Source organism: Podarcis cretensis (genome assembly GCF_951804945.1).
Source record: "Podarcis cretensis genome assembly, chromosome: 10".
Taxonomy (NCBI): Eukaryota; Metazoa; Chordata; class Lepidosauria; order Squamata; family Lacertidae; genus Podarcis; species Podarcis cretensis.
Genome location: NC_137179.1, coordinates 32,126,968 through 32,154,390, shown reverse-complemented (window position 1 = coordinate 32,154,390; position 27,423 = coordinate 32,126,968). Strand labels below are relative to the sequence as shown.

At 41.4% G+C, this 27,423-nt stretch overlaps 1 protein-coding gene and 1 long non-coding RNA gene across 3 annotated transcripts; one reads left to right on the top strand and one right to left on the bottom strand.

Moving 5' to 3' along the window:
- Window positions 1–27,423, bottom strand: TEF (TEF transcription factor, PAR bZIP family member). Of its 2 annotated transcripts, none has more exons than XM_079993949.1 (5): window positions 27,208–27,423; window positions 12,774–13,100; window positions 10,916–11,136; window positions 9,388–9,599; window positions 1–7,537 (listed from the first exon to the last, which is right to left on the bottom strand). In XM_079993949.1, exons 1-5 carry the CDS (start codon window positions 27,308–27,310, stop codon window positions 7,516–7,518), a joined length of 885 nt encoding a protein of 294 aa, XP_079850075.1. In that variant the 5' UTR covers window positions 27,311–27,423; the 3' UTR covers window positions 1–7,515. The 2 variants fall into 2 exon arrangements, with proteins under 2 accessions (XP_079850075.1, XP_079850074.1); XM_079993948.1 differs by lacking the exon at window positions 27,208–27,423 and adding an exon at window positions 15,605–15,882.
- LOC307225811 lies at window positions 15,918–22,710 on the top strand. The gene is made up of 2 exons (XR_013843176.1): window positions 15,918–16,052; window positions 22,189–22,710. It is a non-coding gene; the product is annotated as an uncharacterized lncRNA (long non-coding RNA).

Below are 27,423 nucleotides of genomic sequence, written 5' to 3'. Positions count from 1 at the left end.
TTGTACTTAGTAGAATATACACTTTATTTTTTTAAGGGGGAAAAATCCAACAATTCAATACAGTCAAAACTTTACATTTTTAAAACAAAAGCATTCTTTTTAAAAAGACACTTAGCAGAGAGACTTACATACCCAGACAATCCACCATCAGAGAGCTCATATCCTTAATTCTATCATTTAGAAAGTGTCATAAAAATGAATACCAGGTAGGCTTTGAATATGAAAATGTGTTTTTTCTTTCTTATCAAGATTATCATTTTTAAGTCCTTTCAACAGTCATCCATTATTCATTTGTGTGTACAGGAAAAAAAATGGGTAGGGATAGACATTTTTACCCTGATGTTTTTATAAATGGTAACGATCCTACTATATAGTGCCTTAAAATCCATGACTGAAAAGCATTTTATATACTAATCTACACACTTTCACTCAGTACATACTGGAACACATCAAAGAGAAATGCAAATGTTATACAGCAAAAACAAAGAGTAGTTTTGACCAAAAAAGGTCACATTTTATATTGCAGTCACATTTCCCGTTTAATGACAAATGGAGATAAACACTCACCTGCCTCTCCAAATGAACAGAATGATCTAAAGACAATGAAGCTCCTGAGTAGTTAATCTCTCTAACTATGGAAAAATAACATAGCTACGCTGCAGGATTATCTGAGAACATATTTTTAAAGGGACACTGTATCCAGCTATGTTATAAGCAGACCAAGCTTTCCATGCCAATGATAATGGAGTTTTAACAGCAGAAATAATGTCACTAAGCTGGAGAAATGCTAAGGGAAGTATGTTGCATGCAACAGATGCCAATGTAGAATACTGACAAAAAAAATATTTCCAAATTCATCTACCATTTTTTTATGGCTAAGCTACCATAAACCTAATGTATAGTGTGCTGAATGACAATTCACACCAGGCTGGTGCAAAGAGCACGTATCAACACAACATTCAGAGTAGTTTGCGTTTCTGAAATCATCATGTACTTTTTGTCAACAGGAATTAATGCATGAGGATACTGCTAACTGGCAAGATAGGCTTGCCTCCAAAAAAAACCAGTTTAGCATGATTATGAATAAACTCAGTGACCACAGAAATAGCTCCCATGCCAATTCTCAGTGTCTCTGCTTTTCGTGGTTTATTAAACATTTTGTAAATAGAAAGCATCACAAACCAAAGCTCTACAATAATTTAATTTTGCTTGATTTCTGCAGTTTTCTAAGAAACAAAATCCTCAAACCATGCTACATTAAAATATCTTAATGAGTTTGCAGAGGTTACAACGAAAGCACTTATTACTCCAGGAGGACTGAGATTAATATTAAAGTGTATTTACATATTTTGTCGTACAAAATACAGTATTCCAATAATCATGTTATTACTGTGTTTCAGACACAAATGGAAAAACATTACACTTCTGCTATTCTGGACCCAACTAAACACCTTGCCAGCTGATGCTTCAAAGCACAAGTTAATTGTTATCCTAGTTCAGCAAAACAATACAAAGAACACCTCAGCCTCAGTTTTGTATCAGGAGGAGGCTGCCTTGCTGATTAATTCAGATAAAGTTCACAAGAAAGCACTACTAGGAACCACAAGTAAGAACCATGTGCATTAATGGAGCAGTGGGGGAGGTTATGTGTGGGGAAAGAAGTGTTATTAAGAGTCTGAAAAATAGAATTATTATATTCCCTCCTCAGCCTCACCTTCTTTTCATTATAATTAGATAGTACAAGTTCACCAGAAAGATAATCAAGTTGATAAGCTTTCACATCAAAAGCAATTCTCATTATAAATTAACTCAAATGAAGAGAATTAGTATCTAAAGTTCACAATGAGAATGACTTTGAACTCAGCAATGCCTTGCATCTTCCTTGCTGGGCATCATCCAGCCAGGAGAGCTTAAACTTGTCTTGTTTTCATAAGAAAGATGTTTAGCAAGGCGGGGCGGACATGCCAGGCATTGCCATTGTGAAGGAATGTAGTTGCCATTAAGTATTTTTATAGGTTCTGTGACAAATTTGTGAAAAACAGATGTAATATATAGAGAGTATGTTTTGGAGCCACAGGGGGAGAGAGGGTGTTTTATTCAGACTACACCCAGTGAAATTACTGGACCTAATTTAAGTGAGGTTCGTTAGTTTCCATGGGTCTATTTTGAGTAAAACATAGTTGTGTAGCTTAGTTGAGTAAAACATCCAGTGAATTCTTCCCTGCTTCTCAGCTTAATGAGATCTGCATACCAGTGAATTCAATGCTGGCTCAGAAATCAGCCTTGCCTTAATTCTGTTAATGAAAAAAGGACAAAGGTGTTTTTTAAAGCAGAAAACTGTGTGTGTGTGTATTGTTGTAGTTGCCATCCTATCAATGCCACATGCAGCGGCGGAGCATATGCCAGTGCTGCCCAGGGTGGGCGTGCTCCCGAGGGGGTCAGAACGCGGCACAGAGGGTGCCCTCCCAGGCACAGAATAGCCACTCGGGTGCACAGAGCGGTGCACGCGCACTGCAGCTGGGGGTGGAGGGAGCCACTGAGGGCGGACATTCGCCCCCCCCCCCAGTTGTCAAAACGAAGGGGGAAGGGGGGAATGCTGCCAGCAAAGTGGCACAGCTCCCCCCTTCCCCCGACGGCTTGGGGTAGGCTTCGGCAGCACACCGAATGTCACCCCCCTGAGCGAAGACACCTGGGGCAACCTGCCCCCATCGCACCTCCCTTCCTCCGCCCCTGGCCACATGCACACCTGGCTGGGCTGCAAACTTGCGACACAGTTTTTTGATATTTTATTTTGTTTGTTTTTAAAGAACATGCTTGAACAAGATGAAGCTTCTTCCAAACAAATCTCACTGCTCTATACAGGTCACATCTATCTTCTCTCTCTAATTGGTTTTCAAACTAAAAAAGGGACAGTAATCAGTTAAGAATTTTTGATTTGCCAGCATTGTCATGGCTATGCACACTGCACAGAGGCAAACCTCAGATCTGTCACAGACTGTGTGCTCCATAATGAGGTGCAGTTAATCAAGGCTGCCTGGAGATGTGTCCATGGATGCCTGAGGCTCCAGCATTGCAGGTGAAGCCAAGCAGGTGTGGACCTGATCAATTATTTGGATGGGAGACTATTGGGGGCAACCCAGCTAGATAGGTGGGGTATAAATAATAAAATTATTCTAATTATTATTATGTATACGCAGGATATAAAATTATATATTAAGTGTGTCTGCATGATGTATGTTTGCAAACACATGGTTATCACACTCACAAAATTTAGGTGAGCATTTAAAAACGCAGATCTAAAAGGGTGCACACATGAAATACATGAAGTAGATATTTAGCTGAAGAGTATATGAATACTAGTGAATCAGTGTACACATTTTTCCAGGAAAGCAGATGTGCATATACAAAAAGATAGATAATGCGCCTTTTTTTCCTTAGCAAAGGTTCAGATTTGAAAGATTTCTGTTACTCTAGAAGTTGAAACAATTCAGTTTTGTATAGCTGCCTTTAGTGGGTGAATCAGCCTCAACATGAGTATATGTGTTAAAACATCCCCAAATTCTGGGGGTTTTTTTGTTTTTGGGGTGGGGGGTAGAAAAAACATTGAACTAGATGCTTATGGCCCAGAGGTGTTTAGGAATTCTGTAAAAAAACAACACCACAGATTCTAGTATGTCTTAACTATTCAAAATATATTTGCTCTTAACAATTTTACAGTATCTCTGTAAGCTTTAGCTGCTGGTTCTCTTTTACTGCACCTGTTATCTTGATACCTGACAGAAGGACTGCCCACTAGGGAGTACTAGAAGCAAGCTCTACATCTAGAATACCTGGTTATTCGGCACAATACAGCACAACACAGCACAGAAAGGGAAAGTGCCAATGAATATCTTTTTTTAAAAAACCCACCTGCAAAGACATTGGGAATTTATACAAAACAGCAACCAAGATTAATATCATAGGTTTAATATAAAAACTTATAAAGGCTTCAGCACCCACAGCACTAAATATATGCCTCCATTACTTCTTGAATGAATGATACAAAAGTAATGAATAAGGGAAAACTCCACCAAAATTTCACATGAAACCTGCACAGAGATTGATCACAGAACCACAAATTATCCCTTAAACCTAAATCATTGCTCTAGTTGCAAAGTAGAAATCTCACATGACTATTAAAGAATGATTAAAAACCAATAAACAGAGTTAAATGCCTATGCTAAGCCTGTACAATGAAATGAAATCTTTAAGAAAAGGAAGATCAGCTTCTAAATTATTATTTAGAAATTATTATTATTATTCAATTAATTTCATCTATGGATGAAATTCAGTTAGGGGGATATTTTATTTCAATCTCTCTCAAGGGGATGATCATGTACATTAAGATTACCATAACAAAATTCTCTATTATATAGATTATTTGCTTTTGAAGATTTTCTTTCTTGTCCACAATATTTATTAAAAAATTAAAAGTTGTTAACCCTTGGATCTTCAGTGGCATGTTGATAGTAACTGGGTAACCATAAAGAGATTACTGTTCCCCTCAAACTGTTCCCAGCAAGGTCTGTAATCCTACAGATCACACTCTGGTAATTCCATTATATAATTAAACAGCAGTATGTAGAAGAGTTTGCATACTTATAGCAGGCATCCTGCACTATTTCTTTGGACAAATTAATGTTAAACGTTAGTGCAAATTAAGAACATTATTGTCTACTGTTATCACTATATATTGGTTACCAAGATGAAGAAGAAGGTGGAAGACCTGGTTATGCTAATGATATATTATCTACCTCCCATACCAAAGAAATAATGCATTTTAAAGAAACAAAGTTATAAAGTCACATGATGTTTAATGTGTCTCATTTGTTTTTCCTGGGAAGAGTATTACAACTACTTCATCTTCCTACACAAAGGTACACGTAAAGTTACACACATAACCTTTGCATCGTGTTGTACAACACATGCAAATCATCCAAGTGACTAACCAAAGCACATTAAATGTGGGAATTCATATTCTATTTCAGTTGTTTTGTGCTATAAAATGGCTGGAGAATTAAATTATTAACAGCTATCATGAAGAGCCATATATTACATTTCTAATGTAACACACACAGGTATTGGAAATCTGGCTCCAACTGCAAGTTATAAGGGTATGTAGCACATCATTTGGATTAGTACTACAATTCTGATATTATTTTCTTTCTGTGTGTATTTAATCGTTATACCAATCTTCTCCAACTTTTGAGAGATTCTATAAAGAGCCCACAGTCAATTTTACTAAGTAATATGCACACTGGTGCATTAATCGCAAACAATTAAAATAGTACAGGCAATTTCTTAATTTTGTGGGGGTTACGCTTTGAAAACAGCAGAAAATCAGTGTTTTGCAAAATGTAATCTACTAGCATAGTTGTGTTGGGACTTTCCTGTCAAGTCCAACTTCTGAATCTGAAACAGCAATCTTGAAGCCTCTTGTGCTAAGCAGGGATTGCCAGCATTGAACTGTACACCAAAAAAATCCCGTGTTGCAAACAGAGCACTCTAAACAACAACAAGCAACACGTTGGCTAATAATGTACTGACAATATTTTTATAACATTATACTGTTTCAAAATTCATAAACAGAAAACATGTGCATGGAGTCACAAATTAATAATTGAATAAATGGAACATCCATGCACATGACTCCATGCACATGTTTTCTGTTTATGAATTTTGAAACAGTATAATGTTATAAAAATATTGTCAGCATTGAACTGTAGGCACAATAGTGCCTCTGAGGTCTTCCCATGGTTCCGACAGGCCAAATGAGCCCCTCTTACTTTCTGCCCTTTTAATGAGCTGGAATGCATAGAGCTGAATGAGGAAATTGGAAGCATTGGAAGCATGATGCTTATTTCCACTTTCTCTTTTAGCTCCATGTCCTTTGCAAGGCCCAGATTAATTATTCTGGATAAGATCACTTGGAAAAGTGATCTTCTTTCTGTGGGGAGGCTGATCTGGCTGAGGGAAGTGGCCAGAAGGGATGGTGCACTTGTCCAAAATTTCAAATGTGCCCACAAGCCTAAAAAAGTTGGCAACCTCTGTGCTATGCTTTCCTAATCAACTGATGGAAGCCTGCTAACCAAGTCATTAGTCCTATGACAAATTGGTGTGGGTTTTATCCAGTTTTGAAATATATCTATTCTTGACACATTACAAGTTTCATGTAGATCATGTTCAGGGTGTAACTTCTACAGAATTGAAATGCCCTATTTCCACAAGCCATTTTGCTGTCCCTAGGGTCTACGCGACAGGTTCTGCTACCACATAGGCATGCATCTGATGGGATATTCCAACTGTGCTATGTCTGATGCTTCAGATTAATGAGTCCAATGCTCATCATACTATGTTCAGGCACTCAAGTGAAATTCAGAAATCTTTAAGGGAAAAATAGTAGGGGGAAACAGCATAAACGTTGCTTATTTTATTTCTAACATGTACAGGACCAGGTAGAAGTGAAAATCAGCAATTATTCTGTAATTATTCAGTTGGGGCAATCAGAAGGCCACCCCAATTTTGATAAGAGACTTTGGGCAATTTGTTCAGCAAGAAAAAGTAAACTAGATGTTGAACTTGCATCTTTTAGAAGATAGGCAACAGCAGATAAAATGAGTAACTGAGTGAATAACTGAGTCACCCTACTTTTGCAACCTGTCCTTTTATTATACTGCTCCCTCTTCATTACACATCTATGTTTATGAAAGTAAGGAAATAGAAATCTCTTAGGATTATTACAAGGAGTAGATTGTGAAAATGCATCAGCATGCCATCACAATCATTCTATTGTCAGTCAGCAAGCTTAAGAAAAAGTGCTAATTTCAGAAAGTGAGTGTCAGCTTTAATCAGCTGAGAAAATAAGGTGCATCTAACTTGCTAGCATTTGTTAAGATATAGTGCATCTTGGGGTACGTGTTATTTTCCATTACTTCTATTTTAATTGATATGTTGGTTGTATAGTGTACCAAAACTATTTCTTTTTAATCTGTTTTCCACATATGCTGTTTCTGTTCCAATAGTACAAGATACAATAGATTAACAGAATTTAGCTGCAATATTGATATCCATTCTAAAGCACAGAACAGATATGAAAAAGAAACACAGAAGGAAATCTTGAATAATTATAGTTATATTCCCTTAATACTTGCCCCTTCCTCCCAATAAAGGATCTCCACTAATTATTCAAACTGAACTCAAGGACACGAGCACCAAGTGTCATTGAAAAGAGTTAATAACTGTACTGCATGTTGTGGGTACAAGGAAAAATAGCAGTACAACAGAAATGTACCCTTAGAGACCTTGGTGTTTTCATCATGCTCAGCCCTTGGGTAGTTCAGAGGGAGGTACTTGCAGGCAAGCAGGGTCATCATCAGTTGTGGAACACCTCACATCTTTCACTATTCATTCTGATGGCAGGTGGTTTCATGTGTAGTTTTTAGTTTCTTTGTGATTTTAAGAGTCTTTAAAGTTGCATCACTCGGAATCGGATAAGTCACTTTAAACAAAGCAAAGCAAGAATATGACTATTTATAAAACAGCATATTGTTACATTCACTCTCAGGGATGTTACCAATTCCCTATTATAAAGGAAACAGACTACTTGGGGAGCATTACACTAGCACTGAAAGTAAAACCACTCCGCTGAGTCAAGGTATCACGAGAAGGAACAACAATTCTAGGAAATTTATTTTAACTGCACAAAATTAAACTGCTTCCCATTTCTATCAATGAGCCATGGTAGAGCTTTTCCAACTGTTGATCCATACCCAATACCTGGTGTTTTTTAACACTACTAATGTGACCTCCCTTTAAAAAGTGGGTGGGCACAAAGGAGGACTGTTACTGGCTGCAGCACATCTAGATTATATTATCCTAAAACAGCAGCTATGTCCCAAACATTGCCTTTAAGAAAAACCACCATTCTGCCTGAAAGCTAGTTCAGCATTCAGACATTTTTCTCTCCTTGATCATTAAGAAAGCATATTACATGCTGAAAAAAATTGCTACAAGGGGATGTGTGCACCTGAACTGGCTCTGCTAAAATTCAAGGTACCCACTTACTTCTGTATTACTGACATTCTTATGTATCCTTGCAACCAATGGCCTTGAAGAAGGTCTCCAGGATTACACCAATGTATGCTGCTTTAGCTGGAGGAGGTTATTAGCAGCTAATAGCAGCTATGGGGAAAGCCTTGTGTGTTCTTTTCAAGATAAGCACTAAAATATGCTTGAGACATGACATGCAGCTGTCAGGGAAACCATATGCAAGGCAACCCAAAAGGATGAATAAATTAAATAGCTTGCAGCAAGGTAATGTGCCCCACCCACCTCTTACATTGGTCAGGTCAGAACCAAGACTGTAGCAAAGCATCACTTTAATGGATCTAAAGCAAGCTCTCCCAGGACTAATATTACCCTACAACTCTAGGTCACAAATATTGTGGCTCATTACTTTTTAATAAAAATAAAAATATACTCCTTTGAAGAATTAATTGCAGGAATTTACTATAATGAATTGAACCTGTAATTTAAGTGAATATGGTTATTTTCTCAACAGCCACTCATATTAGTTAAAAAAACTAATGCAAGTGATTTGGAGACAAATTGCTTAAATGAAAGTAAAAAAATCCAAATCAATTAAGAGGAAATGCTTCCATTTTACAATATGCAAAGAAATTTATAATTTTTTTCAGAAGTAATACCCCCACAGCAGTGTTGTTTGGACAGATACACAGCTGATAAGGTTGCAATCTAAACCCCACTTATTTGTAAGTCCAATTGCATTCAACAGGACTTACTTCTGAGTAGTCACGTTTAGGATTGAAGCCAAAGCCTCATTTCTGCCCAAAAGAATCAAAAGGCCCAGAACTGAAAAGAAGATTCATACTTGTTCTCAAAGTAAGAGAAAACTATCAGTCCTGCACATCATATTATTTTATATGTATAACTTGGAAAAGGAAGCAATTACAAAATTATTTCAGCATGATTCCTTCCACATTATATGATTTGTTTTAAAGCAAAATACTTTCGAACCATTTGCCTTTCATTCCAGACATGACAGCAGTAAAACACCTGCCAGTCTAGTAACATAGACAGATTTATTCCTCAAGTCATCAAATTAGTGTTATTTGATTAGAAACACCAAATTCTTAAAATGTGTTAAATTTGTTTTTTAAAATATTAAAAATTGGCATATTGCAACACAAGGATCAGAAAGCACCTGACCAAGTTGTGTCAGCAGAAGTGGATCCTGTTCACGGTTACAGAACAACCGAGCTACAAACATTAGTCTCTATTGAAACAGAGCAAGCCAAGGAACAAAGTAAGGGAAAAGGGTTTGCTTACAAGGGTCCATATCTGCTCTCATATTTAGAGACAATGTTCTTGCATTTTCCCATCTCCTTTCGCAGCTCTGCCACCTCGGTCCTCAGAGCTGTATTCTCCTTCTCCAGAAAGGCAGCTCGGACTGTGATCTGGTTCTCTTTCAGGCGACGAGCATCACGAGATCGTTTGGCTGCCACATTATTCTTCTTCCGCCTAGTCCAATATTTTTCATCCTAGAGAGAAAATAATCAGTTCAATAGTGAAATACTTCAGGTATCAAAAAGCCAAAAAGTACCTACTATTTGGCCTCTTCTTATGACCAGCTATGCAACCCAGCTTAGCAAGAGTTATCTATGCCCTAGTAACTTCCAGAATAATTGCTGTTTCTCATATGTGGGGACTACTCAAGAAATCTGGCACAAGAAACAATCTGCTAGATTGAACAGTCCTGATCAACAGACAGAACACATCTTAAAACAGCTCCAGTGGTTACCATCCACTTCAACAGCTGGGTTTACTTATATAACAGGATTTAGTGGAACATACTGTAATTTTGCTTTATTCGATCATAGAGTCATATAACTGTAAAGTTGGAAAGGACCCCAAGGGTCATCTAGTCCAACCCCCTGCAATGCAGAAAATCTCAACTAAAGTATCCATGACATATGATCATCCAACCTTTGCTTAAAAACCTCCAAGGAAGAAGAGTCCACCACCTTCTGAGGGAGTCTGTTCCACTGTCAAACAGCTCTTACTGTCAGAAAGTTCTTCCTACTGTTTAGTTGGAATCTCCTTTCTTGTAACTTGAATCCATTGGTTTGGGTTCTACCCTCCAATGCAGGAGAAAACAAGCTTGCTCCATCTTCTATATGACAGCCCTTAAGATATTTGAAGATAGCTGTCATATCTCCTCTCACGTTTCCTCTTATCCAGGCTAAACATATCCAGTTCCCTCAACCCTTCCTCATAAGACTTGGTTTCCATACCCTCAATCATCATAGCTGCCCTCCTTTGCTTAAGTTCAAGCTTGTCAATACTGTATCCAATTGTAGCACCCAGAACTGGACACAGTACTCAAGATGTGGTCTGACCAAGGCAAAATAGAATAATTCTATTACTTCCTTTGATCAGGACACTATACTTCTGTTGAAATATAGAAATATGTTTGACCAAATGCTGGTAACCCTTAAAAATACGTATATAAATATATATATACACATATAGCATGTATATGTGTATGTTAACACACACACACACACACACGGTAGTTGCTAGAGAAGGATGAAGGCATTTTCACATTGCTCATACCTCTGTACCAAACAAACAATACAATGGGTCAAAAGGGGTCAGCTGATTTACTAAAAAAAAAGGGGGGAGCTGTAGGAAATACCAGTACTATGAAACAGAACAGCAAAGTAGTGAACAAACCAGCTTCCAATAACCTTTTCATTATTACTTCCCATCTATGCAATAACTCATTCTAAAAAATTACACATGAACACTGCTCTCTAACTCACATTCTAACACTGTGATAAAAACGAGGTGTTACCTTTTGGTCTTCCGGGACAAAGACTTTCTTGGCTTTTTTAATCATGGGCTGTGGTTTCAGGTCCTCTTCAGCAAACTTATGCTTTCTAGGGTTGAAGAGCTCACCTCCTGGAACACTGGACAGCACTAAATCAGCAGGGTCAGGGTTGAAATTCACATCAACCTCAACACACTCTGGATCAACAGGGCTGGGAGTCAGTCTCTCGTTATCTGGTGAGGATTCTGGCAAAGAAAAAAAATTGAAATAGGAAGTCAGTGTGAGGAACATAGCAACAAGGAAACCAAAGGGTCAAAAGCAGCCCCCCTTTATTTAACGCCCCCCATGTACATGGCACTTTACAAAGGAGGATATGACATGTCCTCACCCCAAGAGACTTCTGGTCTAAATCTAGACACAAAGGCGACACCCATGGGAGAGGAAGGAAGAAGGCAAGGGAAGAATGTGTGATTTTAGTTACAAACCCTTGACTTTAGTTAATTAGGGTAATTAAAAGACCACAGGGATAAAATCACTATAAAGCAGCCTTAAGGCTGTGCTGTTGTGACAGGAGTTAGTGCACCCATTTCATCCCACCAAAACACCCTGATACTTGCAGCAGGAGCTGGGATACAATCAATTTAAGGTCAGTTAACAGGTCACCTAGCTAATTTAACTCACCAAAAAAAAAACCAAAAAAAAAAAAAAACCACATCAATCCATGGTATTTCGGAAATGCACCTAAGATATGCAAGGAAACCTGGACAGCAGCCAATTGAAAGGTTGACAGCAAAACAAAAAAGTACATTCCTTCTTCTAATGTCAAGCCACAGGACTGCCCCAGCCTGGTTGGAGTCCCATACAAAAGACAGGTATGAGTGCGCCTGTGAGTGAGTGCGGAGGAGGCTATTAATCCCAATTAACATCCTATTAACAATCCATTAAGAATTTGTTTTGAATCCGGGACAGATGGGGTCATTCCCAGAAGCCAGCATCTGCAGTCTTCTTGTGTTAACTACCCCAAACTGTGTACCAGCTTGTATGCAGTAAAACTACAGGAAGAGGGTAAAGACAATCCTGTTAAGATAGATAGATATATCTTGTTCATCTGTCAAATAAGATTAACTGCTTATGAAAACAGCTAACAAATTCATGCTTTCAAGAAAAACAATTCCCCTCAACATCACGTCTGCCAAAGCAGATAGCCAGACATGCAGGGTATTAATGTGCTCTGTTTCGTCATGTGAAGGATAACATTTTGCTATTCTTTGCTGTCTGGATGGTAATCTACGAAGAAGAGAACTCGGACTTGTGAAAAAATATGTCTATTGGTCAGAAGATGTTTGGGTGTAGCAATCATGACTGGGACTCTGCACATTTTCAGATAATAGTTCCATATTCCACATACATCTCCCAGCAACCATTTATTAAGCTACCTGTTGTGACAAAAAACACAAACACACACAGGCTTTGTAAAAGAGCATGCTCTGTCTGAAAGTACAGCTCATTTAAAGCTTAGAACAGACTTACACTACTATCCCAACGTTAGGGTATGTCTCTGTGCAAAGGTTCCAGAAGCACAATTAATGCAGCGGAGCTCTAGTTCTAACGATACTTTCATTCATGGGGGGGGGGGGGGCACCAAAAAGTCACTTAGGCAGGGCCGCTGTATTGATGTAGTGTAAAAGCAATGCACTAGCAGTGATAATGAGCTATACTGCAGAAGCAATGCAAGTTACACAGACAAGTTTAAGCCTATTTGCTACAGCTGTTTTAACCATCCATCTCCACTTTAAATGAAAAAGCATTAAAGCACAACAGGCAAATATATCCTATTGATTTTCTGATTACGAAATATTCAGATTGGCATCATTACACATACCTGCACTTGTGGTAGTTTCTGATGGCTGGAAAACCACTGTGGAAGATGATGAGAGTGGGGTGGTAGCAGCAGAAACACTGGCAGGTTCTTTTCCTTCCAGCTCAGCCACAGGCAGCAGTGGGTTCTGGTTCAGATCCAAGTGAGTAGGACTGGAAGGGATTCCATTCTCCAACAGGAACTCATCCAGATCCATGTACTCCAGGTGGAAAGACTCCCCATCATAAGGAATTGTTTTGTCCCAGATGGGAGGCATGAGGGAGGCAGAGACTGCCATTGTACTAGCAGCTGCCGCTTCATCTTCCTCAAGTTTTTCCTTCTTCTCTTTATCTAAATGTAAAATGAAATGATGGTTTTAATCTTATGGAGAATTATAATCGTGGTTCAAACATATACACCACTCAATTACTCAACAATATCGTGGCCCAATACACTTATCAGAAGGCACATGATAGGTGCCAGTACAGAACCATTTAAGATTAGAAACATCCCTTTTCAAATGGGGGTAGCAATTATGCACAAAATGCAACACTGGACTTTGAGATTAAGCTATCAGAATGAACGTTGGTGTGCACACTCAGCACATAACTATAAATATCTATGTTCACAGCCAAACTCCAGCCCCTCAACTCACAGCAAGACCGTTAAAACCCTGGATTCTAAGTAGTGTACTATGGTTTCACCAAAGTGAGTGTTTACTTTGTCTGTCTTTGATGCTATGATAAACATGCACTAAGAAGCCACAACTGGCTGACTCATATCCACTGCATGTTTGGAGACATACATTTCCCTTTTATATGTTTACATCCAGTCACCAGTGAGGATGTGGCAGATAAGCTGTAAAAGTGTAACTGTCCTAAAAGGCAAGACATGTCCACATAGTGTTAGTAAATCACATGAAGATAAACATTCTAACTTCCCAGCTACTACTGCCATGTTACATTTTAGAAGTTTATATGTGATCAACATATGGCAAAGCATTTTAACATGTTTCTTTGACAGTGCAATTGTTTGCATGTTTACTCAGAAATAAGCCTCAATGTGTTAAATGGGACCTACTTTCAATATATAAAATTGCAATCCAAAAACAATAAAAGGGGGAAAAACATTTGTCAATGTTTAGTGACATGGAGACAGGCTCTGTACATGGATCTTATCATTTTTTTATTAGTGGTGGCCATACAGGAAATTGTGAAAACCTGGAAGACAGCTCTAGGATATATAATACAGTGGTTCTCAAACTAACCCAGAATATTTTCTGCCAAACTTTTCCTACTGGTGTGGACATCAAGAAGTGCAACAATAATTAATATGGTGACTGAAAAAACCCAGAGTGTGTGGACTCTTATATAGCAACTGTGCACACACAAACATTAGATCTGAAACAACCCATTTGCAAAATAATGCCCCTCTTTGGACAACCTATTAAAAAAAGCTTGTTTGGCTGGCTGAAGTGGTGGTGAAAGGGGAGAAGAGGGTTTGCATAAAGTAGAATTTTAATAATTCTGCTCAAATGTTGTCAGCCACTTATGCTACCATATTTAGTCTGTAACAGTATGTATGCATGATACTTGTTTTTATGTTTTTCTCCTTTGCTTTAACTGAAATGATTAAAAAAGAAAAGAAAAAAGACTTAGGAAAATCAGTTGACTTCTGAAAACGTATGTAGATGTAAAAAGTTTTATTACAGTAATAGAAAATAAACGGCAAGAATTAGGAAAGGGCTGCAGCAGGCACAATGCTGGAGCATCTACTTTGCATTAAGTATTTCAAGTAATAAAAGAACCACCTTCCCATAAGATTTTAAACAAAGCCACGCTGCATGCTTCACCCAATACACAAGATCACATACTTTTGGGTGTCCATTATTTTGAGTGTCAAATCTACAGCACTCCAGACCTTCTGCACAGGGAAGGAATTTTATCACCTAGACTAGAAACCAGGGAGCTTTGAGAAAATAAAAGCAGGGCTCCAGTGAACGTCCAAAACTGGAGGAAGGCTAACATTTACTACTGAGGTTAGCAAACTGTCCATTGTAGATTTTCTTCTTATCTACCATGAGTAAAAATCTACCATCCATCCAGGTGTTGTGGAACCAGGTGAATTGCAAGAGACAAATGCAGGTCAGCCATCCTTGCCACATCTACAAAACGAAATTTACATTCACATCCATCTTGGAATGTTGATGGAGAAATGTGCATGCAGGTGTGTCACTTGGGAAGGGCGGTTCCAGAACACGTATGCATGCTTACGTTAATCAGGAGCACCTCCATCTCCGGAATACCACGAAGCATCAAAACAACCAGGGCAAATGCCTCCCCCTCACTTCCCCCCACGCAACTCAACCTTGAATATTTGCAAAGAATATTCGCTTGAAGCCCTGATGAAATCCCCATCTGTTGTCTCCAGATCGTTTCTCTGGATCGGGAAGGGCGGCGCAGCGAAGAGAGCGCCTGGCCTTTCCGTGTGCAGTTTTGGCAGCCACGCTGCCACTGTGGTTATGGTGAAACGGGATATCAAATCGGCCCCTCAACGCTGCGGGAGGAGCCGTTGTTTTGCCTCCTCCGCCACGACCCCTTGCGGTGCCACCCGAGGCACGTTTGCACGGCGAGGCTTGCTCCCTCGTAAGCGGGCAGGAGGGGCTGGTGCTGCTCGTCTCAGGCGCGTAAACAAGCCGCCCGGATCATGGCAGGCGAAGGACAAACCGGGGCGCCAGAGCGCCGCAAAATGGATGCGACTCTGCGCGCGCCGCTCCCCTCCAACCCTCCGGCTCGCTCCGCAGCGGCCGCCCTGCCCGGAGCCCCCCGCGCTCCCGCCGCCGCCGCCGCCCTCACCGAGGCGCGTGTCCCGCGGCGGGTTTTCCATCAGCTTCTTCAACACCAAGGGGAAGGCGCCCGCCAGGCCCCGCTCCTGCTGCGCGGCTCCCGCGGTCCCCGCCGCTTCCTGGTGCGCGGCACGGCTGGACATACTATAACCAAGCGGGCGGCGGGCGGCGGCTTCCGAGACACCCCCACCCTCCCCGTGAAGGCCCTGAGAGCGGCGAGCGAACGAGGCCAGCTGAGGGGGCGCCCGCGAAGCGAGAGGGAGGGGCCGACCCGCCACCACTCGACACTGACGACGACGACTGCGCGTGCGCCGCTCCGGACGGCGGCTTCTTCGGGGGGCCCCGAGGCGCTTTTACTATTCATGAGCCCAGCGTCGCCACCCTCACGTTCTGCGCCCTGCGATTGGCTAGGGCCTCCGGGAAGGCGGGGCTGGCCGCCAGGCACGTGTAGCGGAGGGGTGAGTTTCTCATTAGCATGGGGGCCCCGCCCCACGCGCTGGCGGGTATGCCGCCGAGACGCCTATTGCTTTGCGCGCGGCGCGCACCCGCGGCTCTGACCTTAAGTGAGCCTTGAAGCGAAGGGTGCGCGCCAGGGTAACCAGCCGAGGGAGGCGGCGGAGCCCTTTTCACCTGCGTGGGAAGGAGGGGGAGTGGAAGATGAGGGGACCAAAGGGGTGCCGGGACGGCGGAGGGGGCCCAGCGGGGCAGCCCCGGAAAGAGGAGCTTGGCGTCTTTAGAGGTCACAAAGCTCGCCGAATTGGAGGCCAGCAAGCGCATTCACAGCAGGAACAGCAGCAACAACAATGAGGCTTCCAAAAGGGGCAGCCCCTCACACCCTCTGCAGGAAAACAGGAACACGCACAGTTTGTTCTTTCACCTACCATACACACCCATACGCCTCTGAACTTCGTTTAAAAATAGCATCCACCCATTGTCAGAGAATCGTAAAGTTGGAAGGGACCCCGGGGGTCCATCCCCGTGCAATGGAAGCATCTCAGCTAAAGCATCCATGCATGGCAGATAGCCATCCAACTAAAAACCTCCAAGGAAGGTTGTCAGTGGGAAGTTTCTGTCATATTTAAATAACTTATTCTCCACTTTTTGAAGCAGTTACCTGCAAAAGAGCTTGCCATATTTTGTAAAAGTACAGCGATACAGAAATCCATTTAAATAAAACCTTTTCAAATAGGGTATGTATGCCCCCCCATGGCTTAAAAAGGCAAAAGGGTCGTTTCTCTCCCCACTGTGTTTCAAGTAGTGTTCGCTGCACACATCAGAGACAGGGCCAGAGTGTCTACACCCAATGCACATTACGTAATTTTCTTTGTCCCTGGAATTCTCTGAACAACTGTTCAAGGAAGGAAAGCGTATCAAACAGGAGTATTTCTCAACAGACTGGATTTAGCTAATGCCATATGCACGGGTGGCACTGTGGTCTAAACCACTGAGCCTAGGGCTTGCCAAATGGAAGGTGGGTGGTTTGAATCCCCGTGACAGGGTGAGCCCCCGTTGCTCGGTCCCTGCTCCTGCCAACCTAGCAGTTCGAAAGCACGTCAAAGTGCAAGTAGATAAATAGGTAAATGGCATTTCCATGCACTGCTCGTTTCGCCAGAAGCAGCTTAGTCATGCTGGCCACATGACCTGGAAAAACTGCGGACAAACGCCAGCTCCCTCGGCCTGTAAAGCGAGATGAGCACCGCAACCCCAGAGTCATTTGCGACTGGACTTAACTTTCAGGGGTCCTTTACCTTTAACTTTTATATGCACCTGGCTTTAAACACCAGTGGTGGGAACAGTGGTAAAGGTAAAGGTAAAGGTACCCCTGCCCGTACGGGCCAGTCTTGACAGACTCTGGGGTTGTGCGCCCATCTCACTTAAGAGGCCAGGGGCCAGCGCTGTCCGGAGACACTTCCGGGTCACGTGGCCAGCGTGACATCGCTGCTCTGGCCAGAGCCAGAGCCGCACACGGAAACGCCGTTTACCTTCCCGCTGGTAAGCGGTCCCTATTTATCTACTTGCACCCAGAGGTGCTTTCGAACTGCTAGGTTGGCAGGCGCTGGGACCGAGCAGCGGGAGCGCACCCCGCCGCAGGGATTCGAACTGCCGACCTTTCGATCGGCAAGCCCTAGGCGCTGAGGCTTTAACCCACAGCGCCACCTGCGTCTATACAGTGGTACTTTAGGTTACATACACTTCAGGTTACATATGCTTCAGGTTACAGACTCCGCTAACCTAGAAATAGTGCTTCAGGTTAAGAACTTTGCTTCAGGATGAGAACAGAAATCAGCCTCTCGTGGCACGGCGGCAGCAGCAGGCCCCATTAGCTAAAGTGGTGCTTCAGATTAAGAACAGTTTCAGGTTAAGTACGGACCTCCGGAACAAATTAAGTACTTAACCTGAGGTACTACTGTATACTGTTGGCCTCCTTGCCTTCCGCCCTGCAGATCCCAGTGGACCCCAGCCTCCACTGGGTAGGAGTGCACTAGAGCCAAACTAAGCAATAATAGGTACATATTGACAGTCGGAAACAACAAACAATTCGTATAATTACAATTCAGTTCACATAATGAATTGTGAATGAAAAATTTAATTCACCCATTGTTGGAATAAACAAATTAATATACCGGTAATCTAGAAGTTCTGAACCGTACTAGAATCTTGGAAGACACACTAGCATCAAATGTGCTTGTAAAATTCATCTCAGAGCATGCCTAAAAGTCTGCGGACCTAAATTTCTAGAGCTGGGAATGCCTTCCTTTGTGTCCACCCCTTTGGGAATTAAGATCTTGAATTTAGGTCCCACTAGTGGCATTAAGTGTTATGGCACTTTCCTGCCAAAAAGATGTGACAGGCCAAATCACCTGAGGTTTTCAAGCAAACCTTTCTTCATCAAGCTTTTGGGTTCAGAACTATTATGTGGCTATTAGTGTGTACCTAGTGTTTCATATATGTATTTGCTTTATGTGTATGTATTACAGTATATGTATTGTTAGTTTGTATTATTTGCTTTCTGTAAATCAGCTTAAGTGCTGTTTGGCAGGGGAAAAAATTAAAAATAATTTACAGTGAAAGCCAGTGCCTAATCAGAAGTAAGTCTGACTGCGGTCAGTGGAATTTACTCCAAAGTGAGTAGAGAATTGCAGCCATAAGTGTCCCTACTCGCTTCCTGAAGACTTTTCAGAAACAATAGAACAGAGTACAGTCTAAAGCCACCTGCTGTTTGCAATAGAAGCAAGCAAGCAGAGGTATATAAAGTCAAGAGAAGACCTTTATTTTCATAGTTGCAAGCCTCTCTTCTTCCAGTGGGCAGAAGCAAACTGGAGATTAACTGAAAATCCTTGTTGTAATATAAATATGTTTTAAATTTCTACTTTTTATATGCATGTAACCTGTTTCTCATTTTTCCAGTCTTAATTTTGCTTCACTACATTTACATACAAAAAAGTCCTCATGAAAATTGATCAGCATTTTTAAGTGAGTTTGTTTTCTAATATATGTAATGTTTACGCATTTTTGCCCACTATATTGCATTATGTCCAACCAGAAGCTTTTGCAGGGCAATACTGAAAGCAGGATTGCATGTAACCACCCTGACACCACCATAAATGTAAATAATTATGAAGGCATAAAAAAGGACATACAGTATTTTTCCGTGTATAAGACTAGGTTTCCCCCCCAAAAAATAATGTCAAAAATTGGGGGGGCGTCTTGTACACGGATACATCTCCCCCCATTTTCTTAAATAGGAGTCCCCCAAAATAGGGGGCATCTTATACATGGGGGTGTCTTATAAACAGAAAAATACATTATTTTGCTACTTTTACAAATGGGTACTGTTTGGTTCATGTACAGTATGGCTTACATAGTATTGGTCTGCAACAGGAGTCACAATATTGTCTACCTAATTACAGTCAAGCATAGAAAGCTGTTTTATTATATTTATGGCTAGTAAAGCTTCTAGGGTAGTTTGAGGCAGCTTGAGACAGGTGAATTTCCTTGGGCGGTGTGTTTCTCAAACAAGGCTGGGACCCAGCAATGAGTCAAGGGCCACTTTCAGGTGGCTCTTGGTGCCACAGCCTGTTCAGTGCCTCCTCACTGGCCTGGGATTAGAATGGAAGGTGGTAAGAGAGGGGAGCTGTTAGAGGAGGAAGAGGTGAATGCAAAAGGATCAGTGAGAAGGGGCAAAGCACACTGAACATTTTGAATCTGGTGGGATAAGGTACAAGTTGAGTGTGGAAAAACCCTTTTCACTTAAAGCCACTGGATCAGCAAATTCTTCCTAATATGGAGTGGCTGAGTCACAATACATCCATGGCAACTGTTCTTACTTAGCTTGAGAAAAGCTGAATTATGGAACTGCTTGCCACAAGGAAAAAGCTAAGGCAAAGAATTTAGCAATTTCAAAAAATGGATTAGATATCAGTAGAAAGTAATAGTAACTGCCAGTTGATTATGCCAAACTTTACCTCCACCTGCCACTATTTTGGATTTTGCTTGGCTCCTGCATCACCATGTTGTAGTTTGTGGGCCTCAGTGATTTTCAGCCATCTCAAGTAAGCCCTGGGAGTAGAAAGCTTGAGAATCCATGTCCTAAGGTATATTGCTACTAAAGAAACCATGGTCCCTAAAGTTAGACCGTGGTTTTCTCCTGCATCAATTTCCTCCAGTGATCTGTTCCACCATCAGCCACTTCTGCATTCTATCTGGAAGGTCCAACTGGACATCATCATTGCTGGGACTGGCGACATTGAAATCCCACTGAAGGCTTGCTGTTTTCAACTGTTTACAAAATGGCTGAGAGAAGAATTATCCCTCAACATGAAATCTGGAGTTCAGACTAATAGGATTAGTGGTAATAAGATTTCTACACAACATCAGCACCTAGCATATTCTAGTGCACAAGGACAACATCATAACCAGGGCACATGTCATCTGGAGATTTGCAACAAGGTGCGTCATCACTCTGCAGACGACACACAGATCAGTTTATCATTTTCATCAGAGATCAGATGAGGCTGCAAAAGCGGTAAGCTGGTATTTGGAGATAGCCATGGACTGGATAAAGGCCAATGAACTGAAACTCAGGTGCAGTTTCTATTGGTAGGCAGTTCATCTAGTTTATATGGTGTTCTTTAGCCTTTCCTAGGCAGGGTTGTACTCAGACGACAATCTGCAGTGCTGATAGATTTGGTCTTATATTTAGAGACCCAAATGACTTCTAGCCATAGTTATGTTATGGAAACATCCAGGTTTGACTACTGTAATGCACTATATGTGGTTCTGCCTTTGCCGAATACTTAGAAACTTAAATTAGTACAAAATACTACATCAAGATGCGTAATTGGCTGGTTGAATGGATCACATCCCAGCAGTCTCAAAACAACTGAACTAGTTAACAATCAATTGCCAAGCACATGGTTTTTATGTTTATAGCCCTTAAACAGCTTAGCACTGGGATACCAGAAGGACTGCATGAACCTACCCAGATATTAAGGTCTTCCTCAGATGCTCTTCTGAGCTCCCTTCAGAAGTGAGAAAGGTGGTGCTAGATCGACCACCTCAGCAAAGGTAGAAGAACATAGACATCCAGGCTAGTAGCCATTATCCTCCTTTAAAGTCACCCAAGTCATCACATCTCGTGGGAATAAATTCCATAGCACAGTGGTTCTGAAACTTTTTTCTCTGGGCTACACTTTCAGATAAAAAGTTGTTTGCACCAGCGATTTTTGTGTGTGTAAGAAATACATGGGGAGAGACACCTCATGGCAGTGCTTGATTTGTAACATAGAACACAACTAGTTTATAATATGATCAGGGGACATCCAGAAAGTATAAAACAATTCAGCTACATAAGAACACAAATCATTCCCTAAATAAAATACTGATTATCTTTGAATCTTCCTGCCATATTGCCATCCTCTCCTGCCACACCAGTGTGGCACACCACAACCTTTGAGAACCAGTGGTCTAAATATATAATGCTGATTGGATCATCTCTATATGTTTCGTCATATTCCTTAACGAGACAGGACTTCTTACCCTTGCAGAAGCCATGCCGCCTCTGCTTCAGCAAGAACTGTTCTTCCATATGCTTGGTAATTTTAGCTTTAATAAAGCTTTCTCCAAACAGATGTTAAGCTAGCAATCTTGTAATTACCAGAATCCCCTTGGTTCTCATTTTTAAAAATTGTGTCACATTGACCACTTTTCAGTCCTCAGGTATGGAGGCTGATGTTAGGAGCAAAGTATATGTTTTTGTTAGAAGATCAGCATTTGAGTTTTTAAAGAACTCTCAGGTGGATACCATCTGCACCCGGCAATTTGTGAATTTTAAATTGTCCATATGGCCTAGAACTTCATTTCTTGTTAGTACTATTTGCTTCAGTTCCTCAGACTCTCATCCTGCTATAGTTGGTTCAGATGATCAGATCTGCCCTACATCTTCCACCATGAAAATAGATGCAAATAATTCATTCAGCTTCTCTGCTGAATTCATTCTCATTTTCCTCCCTTAGCACACTTTTCTCTCCCTTATTCCTTTCTAGCCACTTTCCTGCTTCTAATGTGTATTTTGTTGATCTTCGTGTTTTCTAGTGATCCTTGAATGGCAGGCTAACTGCAACAGCTTGGGAAGAAAAACAAGTACCACTTGCACAGGATGTTCCTCTGAATCCAGGAAAAGGACAAGCAACATTCTCCCAACCCCATTATTGAGGGGGCTGTGGAGATCAAAGCTGTTGTCACAAAGAGAATGGGAATGGGCTGACAGACAAAAAGTGTTCAGTCGTGTGGGAAGTTTTAGAATGAAACTCAACTTGTATGGAAGACTGGTGGGTCTGCATAGGAGAAAATATAGAGAGAGGAACCTTGAAACGTCATAGAGATGTTCTTTTAACTGTGCTGACCTTCCATCAGGTGTTAGACTGATACTCTCAGGCTTTCTTTCCTCATTTTCTTTTTCACCTTGGGAGAAGAGACATCTTTGTATGTCTCTCTTGCTGAGAACAAAGAGCAGGAATGGTTCTTTGTAGCTCCATCTTAGTTAGACAGAAGAAAGGATATTTCCTATCAGGTATGTTTTCCCTTTAATAAAATTGGCTTTCTTAATTTCCTAAACTCAGTGTGATTATAATCAAGAGCAAAGCGTGATTCCGCAGCAAGTATTCAGTGCTCAGTTCAGCTGTGCATTAACCCTGCACAATTATTCCAAGTGAGTTCACACTGAAGGAGCTGTAATCATAGACCTTATTTTGGGCAAGCCTGGGCAAATCATATTATTATTAACAGAGAACATGCAAATGCATATAGAAGCTGCCCCAAATGTAAATAAAACTGAATTTAGCCAAACTTTACAGTACTTACGAGACTAAAGCTTCTCTCCAGCACTGCCCCCTAGGCAATTTGCCTAGACCTTAATCTATCTCCAAAACTTTACTTGAACCTTTTAACAGTAAATATATATATATTATATTTATCCAATAGAAGTCAGTAATAATTGTTGTTCTTGTATTTATATCCTGCCCATCTGACTGGGTTGCCCCAGCCACTCTGAGTGATTTCCAACAAAATATTAAAACACAAAAAAACTGAAACATTAAAAACCTCTCTGTACCGGCTGCCTTCTAAAATTCAGATAGATGTTTATTCCCTTGACATCTGATGGGAAGGCATTGCATAAGGGACGTGCAACTACTGAGAAGGCTCACAATGCACACAAACCAAAAATAGTACCTTTATGCCCAGAACAAGAGGAATTTACCTGTGCAGCTGGCATTCCACATATCCAACCTCTCATTTTAATCCCCCCCCCAGCCTCTATGCATGCAATACTAGTGTGCTCCAGTGAGGTGTCCACTCACTGGCATGCTATCACTGCACCTCAAGGCAGGCCAACCTAGTTTAAAAAAGACACCAGGTGCATGAGACACTTCACAGGGTCATTCTTACTTGCCTGGCAACTTATTTAAATCAGGCTTCAGTTCACCAAATGAAAGAGTCGCCTTCTGGCATAGCAGAAACATCCATAGGGTTGATGTTCTGAACTAGTATCCATATTGTGTCATACTACTGGCCCACGGTTTGGCACATAGTGGAGTTTCACATACATTATTTAGGATCTATGTGAGCTATTATTTAGGAACATAATGCATAGGAACTGATTTTGCAGCTTTGCTGGACTACACTTTTTGACTTATAGTTCTTTTGGAATTAGTTGTTCTGACTGCCAAGCAGACTAAATGCTGCACCCTAGACTACCAGCTGCACCTTCTTGGTTTGCTTAAAGTCTAACAACTTCAGACTCAGTCCCTTTTTGGTACTAGCCATGGGCAGTAAAAGAAAAAAAGCAGAGAATTCAGTGAGACTCATAACTGGCCCACAATTAAATGTCTGAGAAAATTGTATTTTATATTGGATATGGGAAAGGTCAATGCTGATTTAAAAGGAAGACAAATAAGAGGATGATTGGGTCTGAGGAGGAAATATGGAACCATTCAGGCCATTGGAAAATCAGTTCTCATTTATACTGTATAATAAAATATGTATAGCTGGCTCCATCATCTAAAATATCAATGCAGTGTACAACAAACAATGACCTCTTTGCTTTCTATTGACTGGTGCCTGTATGGAAATAGCCAGATGTTGGAAAACTGGCAATGGACTGAACATTGATTCTTGGTATAACAAAGTACGGTCAATAGCATTGGCAGATGAACTAACATGTCAGGTCAGAGCAGCAAAGGGCAAACACAACCCCTGTTTCCTTTATAACTTATGGCAAATGTTTATTGAATACATAAATAGTTCAGACTGGCAGAAATCCAGCCAACACTCATGGGAAAATGTGGTGTGATCTTTTAGAGTAATCAAATGAAGCTTTATTACACAGCATGTCAAAAGTCTGTAATTTTATCATGTTTTATCAAGTTATTTGTTGTTTACTGTTGTAACAGTCGTTTTCTCAAAATGTATCTTCTGTACCATAAAGAATAAATGAAAAACATTATTTTAAAAAGACAGTGAACAACAAAATAGGCAGGTACAGCAAAACATAAATAGGCAGGTACAGCAAAACATAAATAGAATACAATGTAAGTCTGGGATCCGCCCTGAGATCTTATGATGAAGGGTGGTCTATAAATTATATATATATATATATATATATATATATATATATGGCATGTTTGGGAGCCCCACTTCTTGGGGGTCTGATCTAGCCCTCCTCTACAAAAATTCTGCCCCTGCAAGATCACACTGATTTGGGTAGCAGCAGATAAAATAAAATAAAATAAAACAGGCAGCACTGAGGCAGGTAGAGCTAAGCACCCTCATTGGGGTGGTCCCTCCCTGTTCATCAGCTTAATCATGTGATGTGTGGAGAGTGGGTGACAGCTGAACCACATGGATCAACCGAAGGAGGATGCTGTGAACTTGTATGTTCCAGGAATGTGTGTGAGTGTGTGTGGATGGCCACACCCACTGCTAGCTTGTGAACCCCAGAAAGGTGATCCAAGGTGAAGGAGGCCATTGGGCGGGAGGAAAGTTACCCATTCCTGTTTTAGAGGAATGAATAGCAACCTCTCTGTGTGTGTTCATGTGCATTTGCTTTATTTAAGTTACAAAGAACAACGCAAGTAAAAATGGAAAGTTGTTTGCTTAAGGGAGAGGGAGGTTCCCTTGACAACGTTTCAAAGATAGCATAATCTAAGAATTCAGCTTCTGAGTAGCCAAGATAAACCACATCCAGTGAAAAGTAAATCATCGCCCTCAAAGATCTGTTTCCTTTGTATGTTCAAACAAAACCAGAGACAGACAACCTGTAACCTCCAAATGTTACTGGGCTGCAGCTGCCAGCATCCCTGCCCATCAACCATCCTGGTAGGGGCTGATGGGAGTTGGAGTAGTATCACAACATCTGGAAGACTGCACGTTGCCCGCCTCTGTTCTTCACATGTTGTTTATCTAAAATCTGCTAGGTAGTTTCAGCCCTTCAGAACTGAATGTCTTGGAAGCACAACTCTTATCCATCAGGAGCTGTGCATTCAGAATTGTGGAGCCAATTTTGTGGAACTGCCTCTTAACTAATATCAAGCATCCCCCCGCTCCCTGTTGAACCCAAATCCTTTTCTTTATTCCAGTAGATATTTTAAGTAATTTCTGATTTAATAGTTTTTAACAGATTTAATCTGTATTGTTATTTGTTGAACTTGATGTAAACCACTTGGATACATTTATAATTAGGTAGTATATAAACTGTCAAAACAACCACCTATCATAACAATTACATACTATTTGATTCTGGATTAACTGTCTGGTCTGCATAATTTTTCCTCTTGGGTGCAGTTGTAATTATTTTGCCAGAGCTAAATTAGACCTCCTGTTTCCAATGATCTTTTACAGTAATATCAAATAGTTCTGGGGGCGGGTGTCACAGAACAGACATCTGGCTCCGTTTTTATACCAGTGGCTTGTTGCAAAGGTTTCTGAAAGGAAGAAGTAGAGGACGAACACGACAATGACAAAAGTAAGATGCTAGAGGGACCTAAAAAACAACAAGTATTCTCCTTTAGTCCCATTTTCAACATGGCACAACATTCCAACCGAACTTTTGCCATCATCTCTCTCCTGTTGCCACAGTCAGTCCACACAGCAGGCAATTTCTTTTAACAGGCTTTCCCCACTGCATCAACTCACTACATTGCCCCACAAAAATCCGCCTTATTGCACATGTTTGGGACCCCGAAATGAGCACCAGCTTGTGTTATAGTAACCAGGACCATATCTAAAATACGCACCACAGCATTTAGACGAGTTCCTGCCCAATAGCCAGAAATGCAGCGAGCGACTTAAAAACAACAACCCCAAAACAAACGCCTACATAACGGGAAAGAGAAAGCATCAGCCAACGGATCCCAAAGCCCATCGGAGCACTTACTCCCGGATGGCTCTATTTCATATGGGAGGTGGAGGGAGAAGCAGCAAAGCAGCAACTTATGCCTCAGATACAGAGCCATAAAACGACGTGACACTGCTTTAAACCTGTGGGATCTCATTGGAAGCCCTTTGACGTTGCTGTTGTAGTAGTAGCAATTTATTATTTATACCCCGCCCATCTGGCGGGGTTTCCCCACTTTGGGCGGCTCCCAATAGAATATTAAAAACACGATAAAACATCAAACATTAAAAACTTCCTTAAACAGGGCTGCCTTCAGATGTCTTCTAAAAATCAGGCAGTTGTGGTCATGATCCGCCGGAGCTGAGCTCGCGGAATTAAAAGGTATGGAAATCCTGGGAGTTTTTGATGCCCAAGTAGAACGGCTCCAGCAGCAGCAGCAGTTGCTTGAGCTGAGAGATCAAACCGGACCATCCACACAAGACACCCACCACGTATCTGACAGCTTCTTCCAAAGTCTCCGGCCGCCCCCTCCCCGACCCACACCTAATGTAGCAGCACCAGAAAAGTGTGGCTCTCAGCACGTGTCGCTCCTCTCGACTTTCCCGATCCTCGTGGCTTAGGTCGAATTAAAGAAGAGCCAAAGCCAATATATATTATGCCGCCACCCCTCCCTCTCCCAATCTGGTTTTGGGGCAAAAGGAGTGGCGCGCCCATCCTACCTTTCAGAGATCCCGTCCAGGGCACAGAGTACTCCAGAAGAGACTTCAGCACTTCAGGAAAATCCATGGCAGGAGGGGCTCCGAGTCTGCTGCAGCTGGACATTTCCCGCCTTGGGCTGGGGAAGGACGATCCCGTTTCTTCTTCCCAAGAGAAGGGCCGGCCGCGTGTCTGAGCGCGGAGAACGGGCTTTCAGCAGAAGTCACAAGAGGAGCCCG

Bases quoted from the DNA above. Each gene is read 5' to 3' on its own strand.
- TEF (XM_079993948.1), bottom strand. From the start codon at position 15,737: ATGTCCAGCCGTGCCGCGCACCAGGAAGCGGCGGGGACCGCGGGAGCC. The intron at 13,101-15,604 runs GTGAGGGCGGCG...TTTTACATTTAG, and splicing joins GCCGCGGGACACGCGCCTCG to ATAAAGAGAAGAAGGAAAAA. The intron at 11,137-12,773 runs GTATGTGTAATG...TTTCTTTGCCAG, and splicing joins AGAAACTACCACAAGTGCAG to AATCCTCACCAGATAACGAG.